Source organism: Paramormyrops kingsleyae, chromosome 4, assembly GCF_048594095.1.
Source record: "Paramormyrops kingsleyae isolate MSU_618 chromosome 4, PKINGS_0.4, whole genome shotgun sequence".
Classification (NCBI taxonomy): Eukaryota; Metazoa; Chordata; class Actinopteri; order Osteoglossiformes; family Mormyridae; genus Paramormyrops; species Paramormyrops kingsleyae.
Window position 1 is genome coordinate 24,838,837 of NC_132800.1, and position 20,671 is coordinate 24,859,507.

At 43.1% G+C, this 20,671-nt stretch overlaps 1 protein-coding gene across 4 annotated transcripts in view; it reads left to right on the forward strand.

The window, feature by feature from the left end:
• Nucleotides 1-1,659: 1,659 nt before the first annotated feature.
• LOC140588788 (protein NLRC3-like) overlaps nt 1,660-20,671 on the forward strand; it is a 242,237-nt gene continuing 223,225 nt past the window's right edge. Inside the window, exons 1-6 of one of the 4 annotated variants that reach the window (XM_072710953.1) lie at nt 1,660-1,914; nt 13,533-13,605; nt 13,703-13,770; nt 14,440-14,695; nt 14,855-14,896; nt 15,077-16,841. In XM_072710953.1, the coding sequence (XP_072567054.1) occupies nt 13,756-13,770; nt 14,440-14,695; nt 14,855-14,896; nt 15,077-16,841 (2,078 nt within the window). In that variant the 5' untranslated portion in view covers nt 1,660-1,914; nt 13,533-13,605; nt 13,703-13,755. The remainder of the gene's footprint in view (nt 1,915-13,532; nt 13,606-13,702; nt 13,771-14,439; nt 14,696-14,854; nt 14,897-15,076; nt 16,842-20,671) is intronic. The other 3 variants (XM_072710951.1, XM_072710950.1, XM_072710952.1) reach the window with 3 other exon arrangements.

The window sequence follows — 20,671 nt, forward strand, 5'->3', positions numbered from 1 at the left end:
AAAACGTCATGGTTAAGGGGTTTGTTTGAAATAACCGGCGCGCCGTTGTTGTCGCCATTTTGAAACGTGTGTCTACTGCGGACGGAACCCCGCTGGACGTGTATGCGCTAGCTTACGTTCATCCTGCTATATGTTTTATTATTCCTTAAAACGTAATTTAAAATAACACATTAATAAATACTATTAAAGTTTAACGGCAACCCCAAACCATACGCCCCCTATCAGCAACATGTGGCATAAGCACGTATACCACCACTGGACATAACCCTCGACCAATCAGCACAAGGAATACGCCCCCCTCCCGCTTATGACTTCATTGACGGGGGGAACTTTAGGCTCCTCCCAATGTACCACTTAATATTTTGCTGCCTGTAGGGCCCACAGCGTCATATGTTCCCGAGTTTCTGTTCCACTTTCCCTCCAGATCTCAGGCCTTCCCCTTCCTCAGTCCTGGTCCCCGTGTCTTTCCCTCAGTGGCATTCCCTTGGCCCGTCCTCCCTGGTGACCTGTCAGTGATCCATACTGCCCTAGTCCCCAAGTCCTGTTCCCAGTGGTGCTCCCCATTCTGTTGACCTGTGTTTGGTGTCTTATGCTCCCTCTATCTGACATGATTCCCCTTTGGTTCAATGCTCTGTTGCCATCTTCCCTGCTCCCTGGGTCTCATTGATGTCTGATCTTGTGTGGTTCCTGGTCCCGGTCCCATTGGCTTTTTGTAAATGTCATGATGCCCAGCACCAGCTCCGCCCATTCCACCTGCTTGTCCTAGTCCTCTTGTTGTTTCACAGCCTAGTCTAGTCATCCCTTTCATCTCTTTTTGCTGGCTAATGATGTAATCCCCACGGCAACAATAAAGACCTTTGCTAACCAAAAACCATGGATGGAAAGAACTATCCGTGAGGCAGTGAACGCGTAAAACGCAGGACTCACCACCGGAGATATGAGCGTTAACAAAGCTGCTTCATATGAGGTTCGGAGTGCTGTAAAGCACGTGAAACGCTGGTACCGGAAGCGCGCAGAGTCACACTTCCACCAGGGTGACACGGACCAAATGTGGCACAGACTGCACACAATCACGGACTTTAAAAGTAAATCCACTGGGTCTGAAATGGTCGAGTCAGTGTTTTGCCACAAACTTAATGCATTCTATGTTTGTTTTGAGGCTAATCGTGCTAATGCTAGCCACACAGCTATCAAGAGCTACTGCCTGCTAATGCAGTGCGGTGACATCATCACCATCGCAGTGTGAGATGTGTACAGGACGCTGCAGTGGGTCAACATCAGGAAAGTGCCTGGACCGAACAGCATCTCTGGGTGCCTGCTGTGCTGTGCTGTGCTGACCAGCTGACTGGAGTCTGCACCTCCATCTTCACCGAGTCTCTGGCTCAGTCTGTCCTCACGTGCTTTTAAAGACCCACCAGCAGTGGTCCTACTGTACATTCCTGTCAACATCAATGGGACTGCAGTGGAGAGGGTGAGCAGCTTCACACATCTGGGCAAGAACTTTACATACAAAAGTCCTGTCTGAAAAGCCAAGGCAGCATCTTCACCACCGGAGACACCTGAGGAATTTCCGGGTCTCTCCCAGAACCCTCAGGACTTTGTACTCTGGTGCTGTGGAAAGTGTCTCAACTGAGAACATCACCTCCCGGTTTGGGATCAGATGTGTCCAGGACATTAAAGGTGCACCAGATCGGATCTACAGTCTCTGTAGGTCATTTACTGTGGATGGAAGACCAGAGCCACCAGGATCTGTCCGTCCGTCCACTGAACTGTTCCACCCTCCTTTCACACTTTCATGTGCTGTCCCGCCCCATGACTACAAAAAAGGAAGTTGCAACATCTTTAGAACTAATGACTTCTCTCTCCAAGACCAGCATCACCAGGTTTTGTCTACGTTCCTGTTCAGTTCTCAAGGTAAGATGGACAATATTTTAGCAAAATGATTTTAGTTCCTTTTGTAGCAGTTTATGATTTTTTTATTCCAGTCTGACATGCTAAAGACCCAAGTAAAAATAATGTTAAAATACCTCTTACGAATTAATTGTTTAAAATCAGTATAATCAGCCACATAAGAATGTTGCTATGTCTTTGCGTGGCTGTCTCAGTGTTCCTCTGTGAGCTGTTTTGTGCAGGAATTCTTACTCACACAGTACTTAGTTACATTAGTTACTGAATAGGCCAATGTGATAATATTCATAAACATAGGGCTTGTTTTCTTTGTGATGTACATGTTACACATACTTCCTGCTCCTGTAGAACTTGCAGTACCTGTCTGACCAGCCTCAGCATAGAGTACAAAACAGAAACTTATCAATTTATTTTAACAGTAATTGATTTCTAAAATAAAATTTAAATTTTGCGTCATACGTTTTTAACACTAGAAAGACCTCCTTCCATTTAAGCACCAACTGTGCCAAAAGAACCGTTTTGTTTGTCGTCCAGTTTGGTTTTCTTTTACAATCCAATGTCTTGCTATGAGTTTTGCAATCAATTTCCACTAGTAGGTACACATGTTGTATAAATTATGGGTCAAACGCAAAACTCATAGCAAGACATTGGATTGTAATGCCAGCTGTCAGAAGCACGGACAAAAAAGCAGGGTATTGCAAGCTCCGTAAATGCTGCGTCACCTCGGACAAAGCGTTCAGCAGAGGAATGTGAAAAAAGGTGGTATAATGTTTTATCGACCTCGCGAAAGGAAATCACAGTTTATAAAGCAAGCATGCAAGCTACAGGTTTGTGTCATTAGTTATATTGCTCTTATGACCCTCGCTATAATAGATGATGATGATGATAATAATAATAATAATATATATTTTTTTTTTCCAGTTGCCAAAAACGTAGCATCAGTATTACGTTCAGTTCAACTGTAAGTGCGTTTTTAGGAGACGTAGGGGAGATTGTATCCGGTTCCTAATTAGGTCGGTAACAGAAATAATGCCTTCACGATCAAGCCTGTATCTTTTTATCAACTCGTTATCATCGTAAATTCGCAGTACGTCCTTTCTTTGATGGAAAGTGCGCGGTCTCCGTCTGGGTGCGTGTAGTGCAGCTGCCATCATTCAACTCCTAACTGGCTTAGGGGTCCTCTCCAGCTCTCTTAAATAATTTAGGAGCTGAGACCAAGTCTTAACACTTAAGAATGTTTATGCATGCCACTTATTCTTAAGTCTGGGAGTAGGAGCAAAATCACGTCACTCTTAGAATTGTGACGCATTTAAGAGTGAAATTTTACTCTGACAAGTTTTATGCATACCGGCCCTGGTACACTAATACAAACTAGGTTACTAACTATTCCTTCAGCCATTCACCACCGTCACTAGATGCATTTTATGTGAACGCCATTAAGCCGATTCCCCCTTTACCGGTACGAGTTTCACATAGTCAAACACTTCCTTTTTAAAATAAGAAAACATGACTTGCTTTCTCACTGTTTACATCTATTACGCCATTCCCCTCGCATATGCTTTTGTGGCTTCTTTGCTTACCTGCAATCACACACAAATAGTTAGCGGGTTAGCAGCGTGCATGCCCGCCCGCGTGTGAACGCTACTTTGGCTGCGTTTAGTCTGAGCCAAAATTCTGCGTGACATCCCAGTACTTTTCACCGATTGCCACCTAGTGGCGGGAGTAAAGTACTGTGCGTGAACTGTAAGTTACAGTGGTAAATAGCTTTCCTTCATTTAGAAGTGTGGCCAAACATAACAAGTCATCGCAAATATAAATAAAATATTATGGGGGTGGCCAGGGATATGCATGCGAGTAGCACCTCGATAGAGGCGCAGGGATTGCTGGGATTGCTGCGAGGATTGCTGGGATTGCTGCGAGAGAGTGGTGTTGAGCTGCAGCGATTGTTTGGGATTGTTTTTTTGGAGTGTTTTGAGTGTTTGTGTGCTTTACCTGTTTACGTGGGTGGCTGTTTATTTCTATTTATTGTTCTTATTTCGGTCAGCGTGAGTGCTTGTCTGTCCTGTCTGTTAATCAACAGCGCGATTATTACCGACGGAGAGCTGCGGGTGTCGCGTGCGCGGCGTTTTTCTGTCCGCGTTTAAACTCCGTAACGAACACCCGCGGGGCGATTATAACTAACAACATCTAACGTCGGTATCGCTACCAAGCGTCGGAAAAGGACAGTTGCTCCTGAGCTTTGCTCGGTCGCCAGTCGGGGCCGGGAGGACATTTTCCACTTTTTTCCCGCTCCGGCAGTAGCCTGCTGTGAGGGGGTTTTTGTGGTTTTTCGACCTCCCAAGAGCAACTTCGATTTCGCCTTGTTTTTAGTTCATACTTGGTTCAGGCAGAAGTTCTTCTGGTAAGTAGTAGTAAGTTTATCAGGTTTAAAATTTTTAATAAAATAATAATTAAGTTCCGTTTTAACACAAGTAATAACTTATTTTAGTGTACTCCGCACGTTACTGCATTTATTGTTACGCAAATTAATCTTTATAGTTAAATACACTATATAAATTTACTGGGCTGGGAGTACGGGGTCATAGTGAGTTAGTTAATTATGGGGCCAGCTCAGTGTTGCGTTTGCAAGATGTTTGCCCTTCTGGACGTTAGTGTCCAGTCGGACTTCATCTGCGAGCGATGTAAGCTAGTGGACTCACTCATGGTCAAGGTTCGCGACCTTGAGGAGCAACTGGCTCGCATCCAATGCAACAGTGAGTTAGATGAGCTAGTTGATACGCCGTTTAGGGAGACGGTGTGTACGCCACTAACGGGGGGGAGGGAGAATGAAGAGCAGAGAGGTCGAGAGAGCTGGGTGACCGTAGGTCGTAGACGCAGGAAAAGGCGTACACACGTTACAGAGGCGGCATCACCTGAGGTGTCTGTGTCTAACAGGTTTCAGGTGCTTCCAGCTTTAGAGCCGGAAGGGACTGGGGAAGCAGGTGGGCCCTTGGGCACTGAGGAGCCCCCTCCCCCCAGAAAGAGGGAGGTTGTGGTAGTGGGGGATTCAATTATTAGGGGAGTAGACAGTTATGTGTGCACGCGTGATAGAGGGTCCCGTACGGTGTCTTGCCTGCCTGGTGCCCAGGTAGGAGACCTTCCAGATCGTGTGGACAAGCTTTTGGCCCCAGCTGGGGTGGATCCAGTTGTCGTGGTGCATGTTGGCACCAACGACATAGGCAAGGGTAGAAGGGCTGTTCTGCAGGATAAATTTATAGAAGTCGCCAATAAGCTTAGAAGCAGAACGTCCATGGTGGTATTTTCCGAAATACTCCCCGTGCCACGCGCAAGTGAGGCTAAGTTAGCTGAGATAAGGAGATTAAATGCGTGGCTAAAAGGATGGTGTAGGAAAGAGGGGTTTAGGTTTATGGGGCACTGGAGGACCTTCTGGAACAGGTGGGACCTGTTCAAGCCGGATGGGTTGCATCTGAACCGGAGGGGAACCAGTGTACTGGGAAGGCGTATTTGTAGAGTAGTTGAGGAATGTTTAAACTAGGGACTGGGGGGGCAGGGAGGTTAGTTAAGTATGTAACTGGGGGGAAACGGAAAGCCCAAAAAAATCATATTATAAGTAGGCACTGTAATAAGCCTACCCTTTGTTGTCTGTATTTAAACGCCAGGAGTATTAGGAATAAAATTCATGATTTAGAGGCTCTTATCTCATTGGACTCTTATGATATTATAGCAATAACTGAAACGTGGTTGAGTGATAAGGATGGACAAGAATATAATATGGATGGTTACACATTGTTCCGTAAAGACCGTATAGGTAAGAAGGGAGGTGGTGTTGCAGTATATGTAAAGGAAATCTTGCAGGCAAGGGAGCTTACTGATATAAGTAAAAGTACGGAAGCTATATGGGTAAAATTAGATGCTACAAACTCAAATAGCCTAATTGTCGGTGTTTGTTACAGAGCACCCAATGTAGCTGCTGAGGAAAGCAGATTGTTATACAGTGATATTAGGATTATGAGCAATAAAAATGATGTGGTAGTTATGGGTGATTTTAATCTACCGGGGATACAGTGGGACATTGTTGCTGGCTCTTCTGAAAATGAACTTGAGATGGTGGAATTAGTACAGGATTGTTTTTTTACTCAGTTTGTTAACACCCCTACCAGGGGAGATGCCATTCTTGATCTTGTTTTGTCTAATAACCAGGACAGGATTGGTAAATTAGATGTTTTAGAACCACTTGACAGTAGCGATCATAACATGGTTAAATTTGAGGTTAAGTTTAGTGCCCGAAGAGCAAAGTCCAAATCAAAAATATATAATGTTAGGAAGGCTAACTTCAATTGTATGAGATTAAAACTAGAAACCGTGAACTGGATGGAGTTAAATAACAAAACTGTTGAAGAGGCATGGGAATTTTTTAAAAGCACATTATTGCAAGTACAAGAGGACTTCATACCTGTTTCTAGCAAGAATAAATCTAGGAAATTGCAACCTAGGTGGTTTAATAGGGACATAAAGTATAAAGTAAGGAGGAAAAGGGCTTTGTTCCAGAGATGGAAAATAACTGATGATGACATAATAAAGCAAGAGTATCTAAATCTACAGGCTGAATTAAAAAATGACATTAGACGAGCTAAAAGGAATGTCGAAAGGAAGATCGCATTGGAGGCTAAGGATGACGTTAAAAGTTTCTTCCAGTATTTTAACTCTAAAAGAGCTCTAAAAGCTGAAATTACTAATCTGCAGGATAGTAAGGGTCTTATAATTGAAAACGACATTGACATAGTAAATGAGTTCAATGATAGTTTTGCACGGGTATTCACTGTCGAGGACACTAGTAACTTACCAGTTCTTATTACTAATTCAACATCGTCTATAACTAATATATATATAACTGAAGCTGATGTTTTGCAAAGCCTAGCTAAGCTCAAAATAAATAAATCACAGGGCCCTGATGGCATCTTACCTATAGTGTTAAAAGAGATGAGGGATATTATTTGCCGACCCTTAACATTACTGTTTCAAAAATCCTTATCTGAAGGTGTGGTACCTTCTGATTGGAAGCATGCCAACATAACGCCCATTTTCAAAAAAGGGGATAGAAGTAATTTGTCAAACTATAGGCCAATCAGTCTAACTTGTATAACTGGTAAAGTTATGGAGGCTATAATCAAAGAGAAAATGGTAGATTACCTGGACTCAAATAACATTTTGAGGGATAGCCAGCATGGATTTAGGAGAGGTAGATCCTGTTTAACAAATCTGTTGGAGTTTTTTGAGGAAGCTACTCAGGAAGTTGATGATAAGAAGGCCTATGATGTCATCTATTTAGATTTCCAAAAGGCTTTTGATGTTGTTCCCCACAAGAGGCTCTCACTTAAACTCAAAGCGACAGGTATTTTAGGAACTGTAGCGACTTGGATTGATAACTGGTTAACGGATAGGAAGCAGCGAGTAGTTATAAGAGGCTCGATGTCACAGTGGGCCTGCGTTCATAGTGGGGTACCGCAGGGTTCAATTTTAGGACCACTTTTGTTCCTAATTTACATAAATGATATAGACACCAATATATACAGTAAACTGGTGAAATTTGCAGATGACACCAAGGTGGGTGGTGTAGCAGATACTGAACTAGCGGCTCAGCAGCTACAGCGGGATCTTAATTTAATTAGTGACTGGGCTGACACCTGGCAGATGAAATTTAACATAGACAAATGTAAGGTACTCCATGTAGGGAGCAGAAATATAAAGTACAGGTATTTTATGGGACCTACTGAAATAAAGGTAGCTGATTATGAGAAAGACCTTGGTGTGTATGTTGATGCTTCCATGTCTCATTCTCGCCAGTGTGGGGAAGCAATAAAAAAGGCCAATAGGATGTTGGGGTACATCTCCAGGTGTGTGGAGTTTAAGTCAAGGGAGGTAATGCTAAGATTATACAATTCCTTGGTGAGACCTCACCTAGAATATTGTGTACAGGTTTGGTCACCATATCTTAAAAAGGACATAGCGGCCTTAGAAAAGGTGCAGCGTAGGGCCACAAGAATGATTCCTGGTCTTAGAGGAATGTCATACGAGGAAAGGTTATTTGAGCTAAATCTGTTCAGCCTCAAGCAAAGGAGACTGAGGGGGGACATGATCCAGGTCTATAAGATTCTAACAGGTTTGGATGCTGTTCAACCGAATAGTTACTTCAGCATTAGTTCAAATACAAGAACTCGTGGCCATAGGTGGAAATTAGCGGGAGAACATTTCAAACTGGATTTAAGGAAGCACTTCTTTACACAGCGTGTAGTCAGAGTATGGAATAGTCTTCCTGATAACGTAGTGCAAGCTGAATCCTTGGGTTCCTTTAAATCAGAGCTAGATAAGATTTTAACAACTCTGAGCTATTAGTTAAGTTCTCCCCAAGCGAGCTCGATGGGCCGAATGGCCTCCTCTCGTTTGTATAGTTCTTATGTTCTTATGTTCTGTTCTTATAAAACAGCCAGATCCCCACACTGAACTCAGTATTTGGGGCGGGATTTTTCTTGTAGTCCTCATTTCACGACACTTAAATTCTGGCTCCGTCAGCACTTAGGAATTGGGCTTAGACTTTGCTGAAAGTTACTTTTAGCAGCTTTATACAATGCTCTTAGGTCCTACTTTTTGGTAAGATTTTTTTAACTCTTAAGTCCAAGTGTACGACCATTCTTAAGACCATTCTTAGTAAGTTTTATGCATACCGGCCCAGATATTTAACAGGGCTTAGAGAAGGCGAGAGCTCCCCTAGTGGCTACAGGAGGGCATTTTCCCGAGAGCAGATATAATGGGTGGCAGCCTCAATGCCTGAACTTGGGATAGAAGAACAAATAGAATTAATTTGCTAATATTTTTAACCTAGGCTTAATATTTAACAACCCACCATGAACTAGAATAATATGTCACATATATTAGTTTCGACCTGAGTGCACGAGTGTTTGTTGTGTATGAGCTAATTGGTGTGTCAGTTGGTTTTGGTGCTGTAACATGTTCAACATGCTGCATCATACATGTTTTATGATGTAATACATTCATCTGGCCACACTGGAGATTCATTTAGAGGGTTGGATGAGTTTGCATGGTCCAACAGCCTGCAACAATACAAGCAAGCCCTACATAGAGCTCATTCAGCCTGTTACTCTAACCTTATTGATGGCAATAGAAATAACCCTCACTACCTTATTAAGGCTGTAGCTTCTCTAACTAACCTCTGCTACCAAGTAATATTGGTAGGGAACATTTTATGAACTTTAACAATAAAATTACAAACATTTGCCTTCAAATACAGTAAAACTGGTCTAAGTCGCCGGCTTGTAACTCGTCAATGTGCAAAGTCGACACTCAAGCAAAAGTCCCGATTTTTCCTAATGATGTTTCCTTTAAAATTCCTTGTGTAAATCGCCGCTTGTAAGTCGCCAAATTCCCTTAGTCGTCACCTAAATCCCGAACAACACAAACGAATGGATTTTCCTACCTGTAAGTCGTCAAATTCCCTTAGTCGTCACCTAAATCCCGAACAACACAAACGAATGGATTTTCCTACCTGTAAGTCGTCAAATTCCCTTAGTCGTCACCTAAATCCCGAACAACACAAATGAATGGATTTTCCTACCTGTAAGTCGCCAAATTCCCTTAGTCGTCACCTAAATCCCGAACAACACAAATGAATGGATTTTCCTACCTGTAAGTCGTCAAATTCCCTTAGTCGTCACCTAAATCCCGAACAACACAAATGAATGGATTTTCCTACCTGTAAGTCACCAAATTCCCTTAGTCGTCACCTAAATCCCGAACAACACAAATGAATGGATTTTCCTACTTGTAAGTCGACACCCTAATCGCTGCATTCCCGCCGCCTGCTTCACACCGCCTGCTTGTCACCATGGCAACGTAGAAACGGGGAATCCCCACCTATCGCACTAGTCGCTCCCTGGATGCCGAGGCCGTGATGAGTAGAGGTATGGTGTTATATTTACTAGTCGGCAAAACGGCGAGATAGACATAAGTCGCCGAAGTGTCGACTTTATAAGTCGGCAAAACGGCGAGTTATATTTACTAGTCGACAAAACGGCGAGATAGACATAAGTCGCCGAAGTGTCGACTTTATAAGTCGGCAAAACGGCTAGTTATATTTACTAGTCGACAAAACGGCGAGATAGACATAAGTCGCCGAAGTGTCGACTTAGGTGTATGTCGTCAATTCTCTAAGTCGTCACTTTTAAGCTGGTCCCGCGAGTGTCGACTTAGACCGGTTTTACTGTATGTGTTATGACCTCCAGTCTATAGTTGGAGTGTAACAGTATTAAAGGGAAGGGGAATTGGATAAAGGGACAAAGAGGATAAGGGGAACAAGGGAACACCAGTGGACAAAGGGATTACTTTGTACTTTCATATTTTATTCAAATACAATGCTGACACTGAACAAGTAACCCAGTGCAGACGACTTCGGGAGTAACCAAGGCCAAAGTAACAAACAAAACTCCCAACTACCAAGCCACCCACGGCTGATCTCACCTAAGAGCAAAAGAAAAGGAAACCAAAAGACAAACACTCCACCTGACTCCCTAACCGAAGGAACAGAGTCAAACACACACGCGCCAAACAAAATGGCGGTCACTCCCTACGCACCAATGCCATCACAGACGCAGAACATGCACACAAGCCTCTCTCCTGTAGACCGGTGACCCTGGGTGTATATCTGCATAGCATGTCATGGTGCTGCCTTTGAGTTACCATTGTTTTTTTTCCTTCTTCTAAATCCATAGCAATGGTGTTGGTTGATTAGGGTAAGAAAATAAAACCCTGTATATACAGCAAACCACTGGTTGCTCATTGCAGCCACAGAAATGCTCTCGAGTCTTGATCTGTAGCTGGTTTGAAACACCCCGCACTGCACCACGATCTCTCCGATCCTCCAGCACTGCTCGACTGGTCTCACCACCCCTCAAGGCACAAGGAAGACACACCTCCCGGCTCTTCTCTGTTCTGGCACCAAGTCACCCAGCCTAATCCTAACCCTAACCCTAACCCATCCTACCTAAAAGACCTCATCACACCCCGCACTGCACCACGATCTCTCCGATCCTCCAGCACTGCTCGACTGGTCCCACCACCCCTCAAGGCACAAGGAAGACACACCTCTCGGCTCTTCTCTGTTATGGCACCAAGTCACCCAGCCTAACCCTAACCCATCCTACCTAAAAGACCTCATCACACCCCGCACTGCACCATGATCTCTCCGATCCTCCAGCACTGCTCGACTGGTCCCACCACCCCTCAAAGCACAAGGAAGACACACCTCTCGGCTCTTCTCTGTTCTGGCACCAAGTCACCCAGCCTAACCCTAACCCTAACCCTAGCCCATCCTACCTAAAAGACCTCATCACACTCCGCACTGCACCACGATCTCTCCGATCTTCCAGCACTGCTCGACTGGTCCCTCCACCCCTCAAGGCACAAGGAAGACACACCTCTCGGCTCTTCTCTGTTCTGGCACCAAGTTGGTGGAATGAACTCCCCCTAGATGTCCGAACAGCTGAGTCACTGAATGTCTTCAAAAGACGACTTAAAACACACCTTTTCCAGAAATACCTGAATTAGCACTTCTGGCATTATACTCAGTTTTTTCCTTTTATAAAAAAAAAAAAAAAACGCACTTTCCCAACAGAGTATTAGATCGATGGTATTCATAGCCTTGGTTTTATTGAGCTAGTATCGGGAAAAATTCATTGTAGAGTTTTAAAGCACTTATGTAAGTCGCTCTGGCTAAGGGCGCCTGCCAAATGCTGTAACTGTAAATGTAAATGTAAATGTAACGTTTTGGTCTCTGTAAGGGCTTCCTGTAGAGGGCGCCCTGGATCTCTCTGTATGGACCACTAAGGTTCACCTGTGGGGAGCTGCCATGGATGGAATAAAGTGCATGGAATAAAAAACAGGATTCAGCCTTTGCTGGTCATGGGTATTTGTTTCTTCAAAAATCCTGCATCATGACCCACTGATACTAATTTTGATGGATCCCACCCATTGATAAGAATCTTTTAGAGTTACTTACCAATAAGTACTACTGCAGTACTAAAGACAGGGAGCCAGTCAGCATACAGCAATTAACTCAGGCGACCCAAATGACCCTGAAAAATAGCTCACATTAAAATGTGCTAGAGAGTAATATCTGTGGCATACAATCCTAAATCGCGGTGAGTTTCTAAATATTAAAATGCTTTTTGGTTTTTTGTGAAAAAAAAGAGTACTGATTATATTACTCTTTTTGAGTTTGCCCAAAATCAGTTGGTTAATTGACTGAATACCCCCACCTACACAGACATTTTTTATTTGCTCAGTTTAATTGTCTGTCCCACATAATTGTTTCATGTATGACAATTCCCTGTTGTCATGACCTGCACGTCCAGTCCTGTGCCACGCCCTCCTCGTTAACCCCGTGTCAATTCCCATCGTATCAGCCGTCTTGCGTTTATTCTGAGGTCATGTCCTGTATTTAGTCCGCCTTCAAGTCTGTTTCCCCAGGTCTGTCACTGACGTTTTGTACCGTGTGGTTTGTGTAGTTCGTGATTTCCCAATTAAAACCCCGTATTCTGGATCTCAGTCGGCTCGAGTCCTAATTCCCTGCTTCCTGCTTGCTTGCCCGACACGGATCCTAACACCTGATGTTGAATTAACTGTGTAATTAATATTACATTCATTAACTGTTGGCTGTATTAGTTTGGTTTAGCTGGGCCAATTTGACTTTATTTGTCAGCCCAAAAGCACAGTGATTCCTTCTAATTCAGATCTGTGCAGTGATCTATTAGACTGTTTACGGTAAAGGTTTGTGTTTTGCATTGCAGTGATCTATTAGACTGTTTACGGTAAAGGTTCGTATTTTACGTTGTGTGCACCACAGCATGTGTGGTCTTCTGCTGGTTCTCACCTGATCGCTGTATTTTACTCCCAGCCATGGCTCTGTGTCTGTATATTAAAGGCTGGTTAACATCCAGGAAAGTGTGGCTGTGAGTTACTCCAACCTTTAGCGCAGTGAAATGCAGTCAGTGCATGAAGTGGAGAAAAATAGGTGCCGATACTCTCAGTTTCGCTACCAGTATCTCCATGTTATTTTGTACTATATGTCCCTTCTTATTCAGCACTAAGTACTGGTACTCACCTAGTTATTCTGAACTTTGTGCAGGTACCTTCCTTGTTATTCAGCACCAAGTGCTGGTACTCCCATCGTTATTCAGTACTACATGCTGGTACTCCCCTTGTTATTCAGAATCAGGTGTTGGTACTCCCCTTGCTGTTCAGTACTAGGTGCCACTACTCCCCTTCTTATTCAGAATCAGGTGCCAGTGCTCCCCTTGTTATTCAGCCTCAGGTGCCAGTACTCCCCTTGTTATTCAGTGCCAAGTGCCAGTACTCTCAGCAGAGATTGTGAGGTGCCGGTACTCCGAAGAGAAAAACAAAGAGGTGCTGGTACTGCATACCTGTGAGTACTGACCGACTTCAAGTACTGAATACATTGATAGAAAAGCGTATAGTTTAATATCCAAAATGCCCATTGAATACTGAAGGAACATGCAGTGTAATGGCTATACCCTTTTTTGACCTAAACACAGGGTGAAATATGGCCCATAGTTATGAGTCCAAATGATCAGTGGACGTCTCTGCCTGCGACTGCAAACTGCCTGTGTGAGTAAAAACTGACCAGTTTGCTTTGGTTGTAAAATATTGCAGCCGTTAAGACTTTTGAATATAAAGCTAACATTACTTTTGGTTTTTATTATAGAGTCAGCCTGATACACAGGACCTGGTTTCCTTACAGCCATAATCATCTAAGCAATGGCTCACCAAGAGGTTTGGCTACAGCGTTTCGGCATTTGATGCATTTTGTCCATAAATACCAGACACTGAAAGGCAGGGAAGCTTAAGCTGAGTAACGATTTTCAGCTGAAGGTTGCTGAACATAGCAGACAAAAAGCTCCCTCTCCACAGTGCTCTTCCCCAGGCTACTTCCGTACCGTACTGCCTACACCAAATGGTATAGATGGGCTGGTACAGAATAACTTAATCTAAAATATGTATAATTATATTACTTCCGTACCGCCCTACAGCAAATGGTACAGACGGGCTGCAACAGAATAACTTTATCTAAAATATGTATAATAATATTTGATGCTGCCTTAACATGTTTTCAGTCCGTTTTGATTTTGACCCTATTGTTTTTATGTGCTCTATTGGGTCTTAAACTATTTTTATTGCTGTTTATATTGGACAGGTCTCAATTTAAAAACAAATTTTAAAATCAGTGAGACTAACCTGCTTAAATAAGGTTAAATAATAATGCAGAAATAAACACACATGTGTCTCCTATAGTAATGAAAGAGTCACAGCAGGTGTCTCCAGCAGACATATAAGACTGTGAGCAGGAAACCTGCCTTCTGTTAACAGAAAGGTCAGTGCATGTGTGGGAGTGACCATGTACGGGTTTGTGAGTCTCATGGACTCATCTCTGACATTCTGCAGACCCAGACCTCGCTCCCCAACCTCTTGCTGGAGTATCTGGAGGAGCTCGATGGTGAAGAGCTGAAGAAGTTTAAATGGACACTGAGTCACACAAAGTACAAAGAGTTAAAGCCCCTTCCCAGGGGTCAGGTGAAGCACTTGGATAGAACAGACCTCGCTGACATGATGATAAGTTACTACATGGAAGCTGGTGCTGTTGAAGTTACACTTGACATCCTGAAGAATATGAACCTGAATGACCTTGCTGAGAGACTGTGTAATCATGCTTTTAACTTTTCTTGTTTTTCATAGAAAATGTAATCCTTTTAAGCTCTTAAATGCATATATTATATAGCATTATATGGGAAATGATGAACAGTTTGTTACAGACTGATGTTGAAGATAGAAATGAATTTGAAATTCTTTCTAATTTCAGGTCCCCAAGAAGGAAGTGAGCTGGGTGACATATTGAAGAAAAGTAAGATATTTATGGTATTATCTGCATGTATGTGGTGTTTCAGAAATAAATGTGTATGATGTGAAACTTAAAGTATCATTAATCACAGTGAAAAACGTGTGTGTGTGTGTGTGTTTATATTCTTCTCATACTGGTCAGAATCTTCTTGAATAACTGCATTTTCCACCCATATTTCTTCAGGGGAGCTCATGCTGAACAGAATTAAATGTAACCTGAAGGAGCAATTTGAGTTTGTAACTGAAGGGAAAGCTAAGGAAGGACAGCCAACACTTCTCAAAGAGATTTACACAGAACTCTACATAACTGAAGGGGGAGCTGGAGGAGTCAATGATGAACATGAAGTGAGACAGATTGAAACAGCATCCAAGAAAAGGCAAACTGAAGATACTACAGTCAAGTGCAATGATATATTTAAACCCTTATGCGGGCGTGAGACACCTATCAGAACTGTACTCACTAAAGGGGTGGCAGGTATCGGGAAAACAGTCTCTGTGCAGAAATTTATTCTCGACTGGGCAGATGGAAAAGCAAACCAGGATGTTCACTTCATATTTGCTCTTTCTTTCCGGAACCTGAATTTGCTTGTGGGTGAATTCAGTCTGATTCAACTTCTTTACCACTTTGACCCAGAACTAAAATTATTTCAATCCACTGAGCTGTTTAGGTGCAAGATCTTGTTCATCTTTGATGGTCTGGATGAGTGTCGCCTTCCTCTAGATTTTCAGAACAATGTGAGTTGGTTTGATATAACAAAGAAAACGTCACTGGATGTGCTGTTGACTAACCTCATTATGGGGAATCTGCTTCGATCCGCTCTCCTCTGGATAACCTCCCGGCCAGCAGCAGCCAATCATATACCTGCTAAGTATGTCCACCAGGTGACAGAGATACGAGGGTTCAGTGATGCCCAGAAGGAGGAGTATTTCAGGAGGAGATTCAGTGATCAGAGCCTGGCCAGCAGGATTATCACACATGTGAAATCATCAAGGAGCCTCTTCATCATGTGCCACATACCTGTGTTCTGCTGGATTTCAGCCACTGTTCTTGAAAGTCTTTTTTGTGAGACTGACACAGGAGAAATTCCAAGGACTCTGACTGAGATGTACACACACTTCCTGATCTTTCAGGTGAGTTTAAAAAATGACAAGTATAGGCTCCAGACCTCCATGACCCAGAATTGGACAAGCTGGTTCAGAAAACTGATCGATGGATGGATGAAAAACAATGAAACTAATGATATTAGACACCTCCTTCTAAAACTTGGTAAACTGGCTTTTCATAGCCTTGAAAAAGGCAATCTCATATTTTATGAGAAAGATCTGGAAAAGAGTGACCTTGACGTCAGAGAAGCTTCAGTTTATTCTGGAGTGTGCACAGAAGTCTTTAAAGAGGAATATGGGTTGTATCGGGAGAAGATGTACTGCTTTGTGCATCTGAGCATCCAGGAGTATCTCGCTGCTTTATATGTGTTTCTATCAAAGTCATCAGCTGACCTGCTGAAGACTGCAGTGGATCAGGCATTAAAGAGCAAGAATGGACACTTGGACCTCTACCTCCGCTTCCTCCTGGGCCTCTCAACAGACTCCAGTAAGACTCTGTTAGAAAAGTTACTAGGAAAGAGAAGATTCAGCTCACATAACATTGGGGAAACAGCGCAATACATCAAGGGGAAAATAAAGGAGAATCTATCTCCAGAAAGGACCATCAACCTGTTCCACTGTCTGAATGAACTGGGTGACAATTCTCTAGTAGAGGAGGGTCAAAGATACATGAATTCAGGAAGCCTTTCAGCAGAAGATCTCTCACCTGCACAGTATTCAGCTCTGGCCTTTGTGTTACTGATGTCAGAGGAGGAGCTGGATGTGTTTGATCTGAAGAAATTCTTCAGATCAGATAATGAGCACTGGAGGCTGCTGTCTGTGGTCAAAACATCGAAGATAGCTCTGTAAGTGATGTGAGGATGTAAAACATTCCGGACTCCGGATCGAATCCTAAAAATTTCCAGTTCTGATCAAATTTTTCCCATAAGAAATAATGGAAAACCAATTAATTGGTTCCCGGCCCCCCAAAATTACACCGAAATATGTTTTTTTTTTATTTTTTTTATTTTTTTTAGCATTTAAACACAAAATGAACAGGATAAAACAAGAAGAGCATTTTTTTCTTAATGGCTTCCAAAACGATAAAGATCTTATCACAACATTACCCCTATCCTGCCCCGATCGTCCGCTCCTTCCGTGTGCCACGCCCCCTCGTTAACCTCGTGTGGGATCCCCATGTGATCAGCTGTTTCTGGTTGTTGACATTAGTCCTCTGTATTAAGTCCGCATTTCAGTTTGTTTCCCCAGTCCGGTCATTGGGTGCGTTCGACTTGCTTACAGCGCTGGCTTAAAGCAATGCATTCTGATCCTGACGCAATGCATTACGGTTAGATGCATTGCAACCTCTCACCCGGCTGCACAAACTGGAACCGCCTCCGTGACGACACACCTTTGCCCTTATTGGCTGAAGAGTTTAGTTACATGCATGACGTTTGTATCCCAGGCAGTTCCGATGCGTAATCTGCTATTTCTCCCGAATATCATGTAAAGCAGTGAGAACTGGTTTTCAGTTAATTTACCTGGTAAAATAAAGTTTAAATAAATGACATAAACGCTCTAATAGTACACGTAAGTTAGTGGTTTATTTATTGTTACTGTAATGTTGCGCTGCTTTATTTGGTTAATCGTCCAGTGTGTGAAGAAGGCATTCAAGTAAGAATTGCATTGTAGTATGACTCCGCGTACAATTCATATTAGGTCAGCATTCACGGTTCGACTTCTGATATTCAGATTGAGTTCTAGGTCAAACTGGTTTGTTCGATTTTCAAGAAATTCGAGTTCTAGTGAGTTCGAGAACCGAGGTACCACTGTATTTAGACAGTTAAAATACATTTAGACAATGATAGATAGTAACAGTAATTATTATTATATAATAAAATACATTTAAAAATGAAGATTTCTTATTAATATTAAAATAAAGATTTCTTATTTATTATTAATATAAATAATAAACCATTAATACATTTAATTATAATAATATTGTCGTGCCCAGTGGGGACGGAACGGGACGAAGGCGCAGACGTCAGGGTATCGGGGAATATGGGGTTTAATAACAGGTAAGGCAGGCAAAACGCAGACGGGCAATACAATGACCGGACGGGGAAACAAACTGAAACGCGGACAAAACACAGAGGACTAATGACAACAACCAGAAAATATGGAGTTAATTTTGTGCCAGAAGTATTAATCAAAATTTTGAAAACTGTAAGCAAATCATTAAGTATCAGAATGAAAATTTTATGTATCAGGTGACATTTTATAAACGCGAAATATATGTTGCATACACCGATTCCTAATAAAAGTACACTATTACACAACTACAAAGATGCAATTCATGGAGCTTCCCGCCATGTTGCGACGTTCTGAAGCGTCATGGAGTGGCCGTGCTCAGATGGTTAAAGGTGTGTTCACTCCAAATTCCAGCTGACCAATAGACGTGTAAGCTGCTAAGGTCCGCCCACCCGTTAAGACAGTGCCAAAAGTCAAGTAAAAAAGCATTCCAGAAGCAAAAGGAAATTCCAGAAGCAAAAAAAAAAAATTCAACAGCAAAGAAAAACATTCCAGAAGCAAAACAAATTAGAGAAGAAGAAGGGAAAATTATTTTACGACTTTTTTGGAAAACATATTTTCATTCTGATATTTAATGATTTGCTTGCGGTTTTCAAAATTTTGATTAATACCTTTGGCACAAAATTGACTCCATACAGAAACAGTTGGGGGGATTCCACACGGGGTTAACGAGGGGGCGTGGCACACGGAAGGAGCAGACAATCGGGGCAGGACACATTGTTTTTTTTTAACTTTACACATTGTTTGGATACATTTACTTTCTTACTGTTTTGATAAATGTGCTTAGATGTCTTTAGTACAGTATATGCTTTTCTTGTTTTGTCCGGTTCATTTTGTGTTTAAATGCTTAAAAAAAAAAAAAACATATTTCAGTGTAATTTTTTGGGGCCGAAAACCAATTAATTGGTTAAAATTCGATCAGAACTCAAACTTTTTAGGATTCGGTCAGGCGGAGCACCTGGTCGTTGGGGGGAGGGGTGATCTTCCTTGCTGCCATGTCATTCTGTGCTTCAAACCATGCATAGATGTGACTCAGCACATCTGGAAGAGAGGTCTCACTGTCACAGGCAGGTGGAGATGTCCTGTAGTGGGTGATGCCCAGATGTCCTGCCACATGTGTCGTACGTCCCCAGTGTTTTGGACGTGGCTGTGGATTCTCTCAGCTTTTGCACTATTTACTGCTCTGATGGCCTGGGATAGGTTGGTCCAGCACCCTTTTCTATGGAAAGGATACCCATAGGGACCATTTATACCAGGGTTCTTCAACTCTGGACCTCGATTCCAAATCCAGGCCGTGTTTTCAGTTATCCCAGGTAGTTGTTTAATAATTACTGATTCTGATTGGTCAGATGCTTCACACTTGACTGAAAGGTAAAGGAAGGTTGGAAAACCAGCAGTGCTCAGACCTCGAGGACCGTGAGTTGAATAACCCTGATTTATACCATTGTATGGGCACCTTTTAGGGCATTGCATCACATATCCTCCACTAGAAGGGCTCTTCATAATGGCACCCATTTCCTTTAGAAGGGTACCCATAGGAGCCGCTTATACCATTGTATGGGCACCGTTTAGGGCACTGCATCACATATCCTCTACTAGAAGGGCTCTTCATAATGGTCCCCTTTCCCGTTAGAAGGGTACCCATAGGAGCCGCTTATACCATTGTAGGGGCACCTTTTAGGGCACTACATCACATATCCTCCACTAGAAGGGCTCTTCATAATGGTCCCCTTTCCCGTTAGAAGGGTACCCATAGGAGCCGCTTATACCATTGTATGGGCACCTTTTAGGGCACTGCATCACATATCCTCTACTAGAAGGGCTCTTCATAATGGTCCCCTTTCCCGTTAGAAGGGTACCCATAGGAGCCGCTTATACCATTGTATGGGCACCGTTTAGGGCACTGCATCACATATCCTCTACTAGAAGGGCTCTTCATAATGGTCCCCTTTCCCGTTAGAAGGGTACCCATAGGAGCCGCTTATACCATTGTAGGGGCACCTTTTAGGGCACTGCATCACATATCCTCCACTAGAAGGGCTCTTCATAATGGTCCCCTTTCCCGTTAGAAGGGTACCCATAGGAGCCGCTTATACCATTGTATGGGCACCTTTTAGGGCACTGCATCACATATCCTCCACTAGAAGGGCTCTTCATAATGGTCCCCTTTCCCGTTAGAAGGGTACCCATAGGAGCCGCTTTTACCATTGTAGGGGCACCTTTTAGGGCACTGCATCACATATCCTCCACTAGAAGGGCTCTTCATAATGGCACCCTTTCCCGTTAGAAGGGTACCCATAGGAGCCGCTTATACCATTGTAGGGGCACCTTTTAGGGCACTGCATCACATATCCTCCACTAGAAGGGCTCTTCATAATGGTCCCCTTTCCCGTTAGAAGGGTACCCATAGGAGCCGCTTTTACCATTGTAGGGGCACCTTTTAGGGCACTGCATCACATATCCTCCACTAGAAGGGCTCTTCATAATGGCACCCTTTCCCGTTAGAAGGGTACCCATAGGAGCCGCTTATACCATTGTAGGGGCACCTTTTAGGGCACTGCATCACATATCCTCCACTAGAAGGGCTCTTCATAATGGTCCCCTT